This window comes from Halichoeres trimaculatus, unplaced genomic scaffold (assembly GCF_033239565.1).
Source record: "Halichoeres trimaculatus isolate MK-OKI-2021-1 unplaced genomic scaffold, fHalTri1.1 fHalTri1_scaffold_11, whole genome shotgun sequence".
Lineage (NCBI taxonomy): Eukaryota > Metazoa > Chordata > Actinopteri > Labriformes > Labridae > Halichoeres > Halichoeres trimaculatus.
Genome location: NW_027437189.1, coordinates 13,484,644 through 13,492,097, shown reverse-complemented (window position 1 = coordinate 13,492,097; position 7,454 = coordinate 13,484,644). Strand labels below are relative to the sequence as shown.

The 7,454-nt window shown below is 41.9% G+C and overlaps 1 protein-coding gene across 1 annotated transcript; it reads right to left on the bottom strand.

Annotated features, from left to right (window-relative positions):
- Positions 1 to 208: 208 nt before the first annotated feature.
- Positions 209 to 6,121, bottom strand: LOC141800063 (uncharacterized). The gene is made up of 5 exons (XM_074682525.1): positions 5,579 to 6,121; positions 3,563 to 4,047; positions 3,087 to 3,153; positions 1,980 to 2,556; positions 209 to 1,889 (listed from the first exon to the last, which is right to left on the bottom strand). Coding segments are annotated over exons 1-5 (1,410 nt in total). The 5' UTR covers positions 5,858 to 6,121; the 3' UTR covers positions 209 to 1,887.
- Positions 6,122 to 7,454: the final 1,333 nt, after the last annotated feature.

Genomic DNA, 7,454 nt, shown 5'->3' with positions numbered 1-7,454 from the left:
GATACAAAAGCAAAAGAACAAGATTTATTTTCAAAACACGGAAACAAAGGAAGTTTCACAGATAGAAATCAACTTCTTGTTTAGTAGAAATTCACAGTGATGTCAAAAAGCCTTGTAATAGTCTTTACCAAGAACTAGATTTTTTGTAACTTGACCTCACAACAACAGTCACGTCCTTTGAAAAGTCTTTTTATTATGAACATTTCAGACATATCAGCCCCCTGCCCCCTATTGCATTCTGAACAGCAGAGAAAAAGATGAGAATTCACATTCTTTCTGTTGTCTTAAGAGCATCTCAGTGAAGCAGTTGGTGTACTTTTTGCTCTTCATTTCTCTCCTGTGTTCAAGTACGTGTTCAGCAGGGCTCAGATCTGATGACTGTCGAGATAGGAGCCATGAATTCCTTGCTCCGTCTTCACATTTCACAGTCCTTGCATGGTTTCCACCCATGTTTGGGGTCAGTGTCCAAGCAGAAAACTCAACTAGAACTGGAAACTTGACTCTGCAGCATTGGTTGTCCTTGTGTTTCATTCACTAGAGCACTGAGTGCTGTTTTTAATTGTTAGACTTGCTTCTCAAGGGGCAAAATGTAAAAACTATGGAGTCATTTATCTTTATTTTGGACAATTAGTGATAGGTGCAGGGTATTATGTGGACTTGTTTGGCATTAAGATGCAGTAGTGAAACTGCTACAAAACTAACATATTAACTTTGTTTGCTTTAGTTGTCACAATGATTTATAATTGTAAAATCTTCAATAGTCCAATAGTTGTTTCAGATGCATATGTCTTGCCTGTAATATCCCTCAGCAGGTAAATTAACGCCATCAACACATTTTAATTCTTAAATCAAGTTTTTGGCATTTTTGCCTTTGTTGCATAAGGGACATGCAGTAAACAGTCATGGCAGAGAGTTGAACCAGCAACTGCTGCAACACCAGCGACAAATTTAGCTGCAACATTTCCATTCATCGAAATAATTATTTGTTCCTGAAATTTTTCAGTCAGCTTTTGTTGATTTCAAGAGCAGCGTCTTTTATTCAAAGTTATTGCAGTTATCTGTTGCTAAGGCTAAAATAAAAATGACCAAAATCAATAAAAGCTGTAGGGGTGATTCTTGTAATACAGTTCTTGGTAGAGATCCCAGACTTTCAGACCACTGAAATTCACACAACTATAGCTGTAGTGAGTGCAAAAAACACAATGAGCCAAACTTAAACAACCAAACGTTCATTTTTAAGCACTTAACCACAGTTGGTACTTAGAAAAGTAAATAAAAAAGTACTATCATCTACAGTATGTTGTATACATTCAGGAATCTTCTTGTTTCTTATTAAGATGCTTCGTTTCTTTTTGCTAGCTCTGCAGCTGGCAGTGTAAACAACTGACAAACATAAAGTTTCAGAAACTGTTTTTCCCTTTGTTGTTGTCTAATAATGCATTTCAGGCAGTTGTAAAAAGAAACATATTTTAATGTCACCAAAACAGGCATTACTTATGGCTTTAAGTGCATTGAAAAACAGTGTATGCATTGGCTTCTTGTGATATCCTTGGCGTTTTGTGTTCCAGTTTAGTACAGTCATGTGAAGAGTGGAAAAAGGCTCTGCAGAAAGAGATTTTCTGGATTAAGGCTTCTGAGGTTGTTATTGGCAGAGAAATCATGAAGTATTCATTTTCTTATACATCAGCCATCTAATATTTTGAGGTAAAGACTTCAGCCTAGCAACCGACCCTCTGTGCCTTTTCAAAGAGCAACCACAAAATGAATACTTCGCCTAACAACAGTGATCAATATTGTCTCCCTAAAGCATTTGTCATATTGTAGAGTGAGTCCTTAGACTGAGAACATTCCCATTCTGCTTGCTGGAGATGTGTGGAATCCAATGTGCTCTGCAAAACACAAAAAGAATATTAGGAGAGATTGTTTATCGAATGGATTATGGGAAAATTAAAGAAACAATCAATGATGTTCATACGTACATTCATCTTCAGGTAAGTCATTATTTTCTAACGGCTCCTCGCTTTCTTCTACCAACTCCTCCTCTGCTTCTTCAACAGGCTGATCTTCTTCTAACACTTCCTCCTCTACATCAAGTTTCTCCTCCTCCGTGGTTACCTCCTCTTTAACTTTCTCATCTGCAGCTGCCTCCTCTTCTACACTGTCTCCCTCCTCTCCTGACTGTCTTGTTTCCTCTTCCTCCTCTTGCTCTATCTGTTCCTCTGCTGCAGCCTCAACCTCCTCAGCAGGAGCTGTTTCATCCATCACAGAGTCCTCCTGCTCAACAGGGGCTTCATTCTGTGCAGCTGCTTCGGCTCCTTTATCTGCCGCAGCCACTTCTTCTGTCACTGCCTCGGCCACTTCTTCTCCTACTGCCTCAGCCACTTCTTCTGCCGCTGCCTCAGCAACTTCTTCCTCAATCTCTTCAGAGGGAGCAGTTTGATCAGCAGGAAGTGCTTCTTCTTCAACTACTTCAGCTGCCTCTTCATCAGCTGCTGGAGCTGTTTCTTCCTCTGTTTTATCACCTGACTCGATTGGAGGTTGAGTTTCCACCTCCAGCTGAGAAAAGGAGAATAATTAAACAATTTAGATTTATTCATAGCAGATCACTGATTCATACTTTAAGAGGACAAGAAGCATCTTTACGCAATGAATGTAACAGAAGATGCAAATTCAACTGAAAATCCACACCAGGCAATTAGTTCATTTGTTTAATGGAATGAAAACTGTGTTATGGCTCCCTATGGGTGAACAGGGAACGGAAATAGTAATAGGACCATGTGTGCTGATAGAATAAACTTAACCTCTAACAGCAGATCATATATTAACCACACACCACTTCTTAATCTGCTTTCTTGAAGTGTTGAATGCATGCATGTCCTCTTTCTTTTTTTCCACACAAATTTGATCTAGTCTTGTTTACCAGCCTTATTTATTTGTGAGTAATTTGACCTTATTAATACATACAGTGGAATAAATTGGACATGCAGTCTAATGCGAACCTGCTTCTGAATGTTCTCCAGCTGAGCCCTGACTCCTATGTGCAGGCTGTGGGACTGTGAGTTCTGATCCTGCAGACTTTGACGTACCGTATTGAGCTGCTCCTCCACGCTAGCCTGCTGCAGCTGCTGGGACTTTTCACTCTCAAGCAGCTCTCTGAAAGAAAAGACAAACAAAGTGAGACTTCAAAGTGTGTGGAATTTAAATATCCACTTCTGCAGCTGTATGAAGTTTTGACACCTATATCTACATCACTGGCACAAATGGCTGCAACAACTGCCCTCTGAGTTTAGCACGCAATGTTTGCCTGTGAACCACATTTGCAAGTTTATATAAGCCTTAAAGGATGCCAAACAAAAGGTAACATCAAATAGAGTCAAAACAAAAGAAATGTTTGCACAGATCAGGCGATCTTCCAGTGTAACTATGAGGCCTCGTGCACCCACCCAGAGTAACACAGAGACAGTGGCAGCCAACAGGCTTTGACAAAGTCAACAAAGAGTCATGGGTCAGAGGAGGTGAGCTATTTTCCTCCACAGTCAAAGCAGCTTTGTACACCACCTACCTGACACTAGCCATCTCCTGCGTGCTGGCCTCCAGTTGAGCCTCATAGGCAACCAGCTGCGTCTTCAGTCTGAGCACTTCTGCCGCCTGTTCGTCCAGGGAGGCGCTGAGCGTGCCGACCTGTTGCGCTCTCTCCTCCAGCTTTGATTCAGCTGCTCCCAGGCTCCCCACCAGGACCTCGACCTTCTCAGACAGATCCTCGTTCTGCTTGGCCAGGCCCTCTACCTGAACCTTTACGCCATCAAACTCTTCACTCTTCCCCTTCAGCATGCTCTGGAGCTGGCTCAGCTGCTCCAGAGACACGGTGGCTTGCTGCATCTCGGAAAGGCGGTTTTTCATCTCGGTGTGAAGTGAGAGTACCTGAGCGGGGAGGTCAGATGTCCTGAGTTGTTCAGCTGTAGCCAAGGCCATGCCCACCTGCTTTTGGGCCAGTGCATACGACTCCTCCAAGGCGATCAGGCGGGTTTCAAGAGTCTCTGAGAAGGGCTGCAGAAATAAAACAGACAGAAGGGATGAGGAATCTCACTAGCCAGTAGAAATAACTCTCATCTGCCTGGTGCTTTGATACGCTCTTAAATTCTTTGTAAGGGAAGGATGCATGAACATCCTAATTCTACTATCCTTATTTCTCACCTAAACACTTCATTTCTCCACCATGCCAGAAAAAAGAAAGTCAGAGAAGTGAAGCTTGTATTGACTGGTTTGATTCTTAAATAATTTTTCTGCTCAAATTTTGTCAGATATTGTAAGAAAAAATCTTCCATCACTATTCTTTTCTTTCACTCATCAAAATTGTCGAAGCACACGTCTATCTTAGGAGAGCACAGTGTATCTGAAGTAAACTTCCTGCATATTATTACATTCAAAAAAACAGAATTTGCAATAGGCAAACATTTGACTTTATAATTTTGTTGTGTGTGTATTGTGTTCACAAGGAGCCAGACTCAGGATAGTTAACCAACCAGTAAAACTTTTGCGACTGCAGAGGCGGGTTTATGAGTTTACTGCATGAACAGGAAATATTTCTGTAACAAGACTGAGCTAGCAAAGCTGTTCACACTCAGGCAAGGTTTTCTGACACATCATAGGCTTGCCCGAACCTAATGTGGAGTTGCATTAAAGTAAGGACTGAGGGGAGATTATCTTTTTGTTTTGGATGAGTGGTGTAAAAAATCCTGCTCGTCTACCTAAAGTGGCCTCGAGCAACTTTGAGATACCTGAAATACTGTGAGCTCCAGAGGAAGAGAAAATGGTGCTCAAGGCAGCTGTGAAACTTTGTGACATAACAGGATCACTTCATCCAGTCTCTGACAGAGAGCTTTAAACATGGTCTAAAGAAGTGAGGACTTTGGATGTCATGGGGACACAGCAATTATAAGTTTCACATCTTTGCAAAAATGCATATTAAACAAGTTTGCCTGTTTGTTTCTGAGAAACTTCCAGCAGCCTGAAAACAACCTCTGAACTAGTGTTAGGTATCAAAATCTCAGACTAAATTTAGCCCTGGCACACTTCTGTCTTGTGTATTATTATTTTGGCAGCATCCTCCACACAGCCCAGAGAGCATGTTCTACACTAGTATTACAACACAAACACTTCTCAGGAGAACTTTTCATGCTAATTGGATTGAATTCTTGTCATATAATGATAAAGTGAGTGTCCCTGCAGTAGTAGGTCAAGAATAATCCTCATTACAAGAATCAGCAGCTGTGTGTGGATGTTAGAAATAGCAGCGTTTTGTGCTCACTCCAGTGAGGCTCTTGGCATTTTGAAATCTGATAGAGGCCTGCAGCTCCTCACTTTCCTTACTTGAAGGTGGCAACGTGGACATGTGCACTTGGGAGAGGCCTTGACCGATTTCTCCAAAGAGTTAAAGCAAAGGAGAAAATTTAAAGAGCTCTTGGGTAAAGGTCATAGGCCATGAAAGGGGGCGTCTTGTGCAGCTCATGGCTGCAAACTAAAGATGCCTTATCATACTTCGACTGGAAAATGCTGCTTATCACTCTTTTACGCTTACCTTACTACTTGACTGGCGCAAATCTTCATGAGAGGACTGCAGCTTCACTATTTTCATCTGCATACCCAGGAGATTGTCTGTTAAGTAGGTTAAAGTTTGGTGCTGCTGGAGACAGAACCACGCGCCTATGCCACCGCCAATTACAATCAACAGGAATAAAACCAAGTGGAGAGCGTAGTTAGTCGCTCCTGAGCGAACTTCTGTCTCAGAGACATCGTTTTTGAAAAAGTTATCTTCATGTTTGTGGTTGTTCTTTCCTCTCCGATGCTTGGCAGTCATTTTCCCCACACAAAGGACACAATGTTCCGGTTAGGCAGAAAGGTGATTTTCAAGGAGCTGGTGGGTCAAAAGGCGTGGATCAAAGTGTGCGCGGATGCTTTTTTCAGTAGGCGCTCCACAAAATCGACCCGGATTCAATCACCGCGCAATAAAGTACCGAGAAGCTGCTGCAGCGAGCTCCAGATGAAGAAGAGGTAGGGGAGAAGATGAGGCAGGGAGGCGTGGACCGTAGGCTGTAGGTTCGTCCATTCAGGAAGAGGAGGGAGGAGTGAGCAGGGTGAGGGCTGAGCCTGCTGCACCATGTGCGCTGCTGTCATCTAATGGAAAACCTACACGTCCGGCTGCTGTACTGTGCGCTATTTTTTACTGCGGCTGAGGCCCCAGCAGAGAAGTGACATGGAGCCCTTACACACCTCTGTCATCAGCAGGGACACCACGGGTTGTTGTGACACGAGGTGAACGGCTGCGAGAAAGTATTTACATTGACCTTACTGAGCAGAAGAACCAACATAAGTCCCTTTGAAATATATTCATAATATGAGACATTTCAGAGGCATTTTCACAATTTCTCAAAGGGCAACTTCCTCTTAAAGGTCACATTCAGCTTTTCGAAAGTTATCATGTTTTTTCTTATATTTCCTGCTGATTTGCATATCAAGTTATAGAGAGATCCACAAAATACCCCTTTATTGTCCCCCGTTTCTGTCTTTCACATGTCCCACCTGTTAATGAGACCATTGAATAGAGTCAGATGAAGGAGCAAAGGCCAGGAATCCAACCTGTATTGATGCATTCAGGATTTCATTGTGAGGTGCTTGCTCTACACCCAGAGATAAACTTAACAAAAATCTTTCTGTCTGTCTTTCTGTTTCTTTGAAAAAAAAAAAAAAAAAAAAAATGGAATCATTTATCCACCCATTGATTTAGCTTCACAGATTATTAATTTGTTAACTTACATTTTTCAAGTTTCAATACATGCAAACAAACGCACAAACAACAACAGAAAAAAAAATCTTTACAGGACTTTTTGAACCTAAACCAATTTCAGTCAGAGAACTTGTACTTTTAATAGTCTGCAAAGCTGCAGGGAATTGTTTATGTTTGGTGTCCAGAGTTTGTCCTCATCACTTGCAGTGATGGAGCAGGATGACGGTATCCTACCAATCTTAGTCTGTTTGGATATGTTTATAAAGCGATTGCCTGACACACCTCAGCCATAAAATCAGTGCAGCTATATTACTCATCTACCTTGCAGACATTAGTCTACCTAATCTTGAAGGTTGTGACATGAGGTTTCTTTGTAAGGTAGGTTCCCCCTATTAACTGGCAGCAGTTTATGCCTCTGTGCATGATTTAGCTTCACCAGCTCAATATATGAGGGAAGTTGTCCCTTTTTTTTGTTCACAGTGCACTCTTTGTATACAGAAAAGGGGGACATACAGAAGGCAAAAACCTTGGGTTGTGAACACAGGAAACAGTGTTTTAATACTGCCCTAGAGTGTTCCTCTAAGGCCAGGCTGCATACAGTGATGTCAAGCATTTCTTCCCTGATATTTTAAGGACCTTATACATTTAGTGTTCACCTACTGGTCTTGCA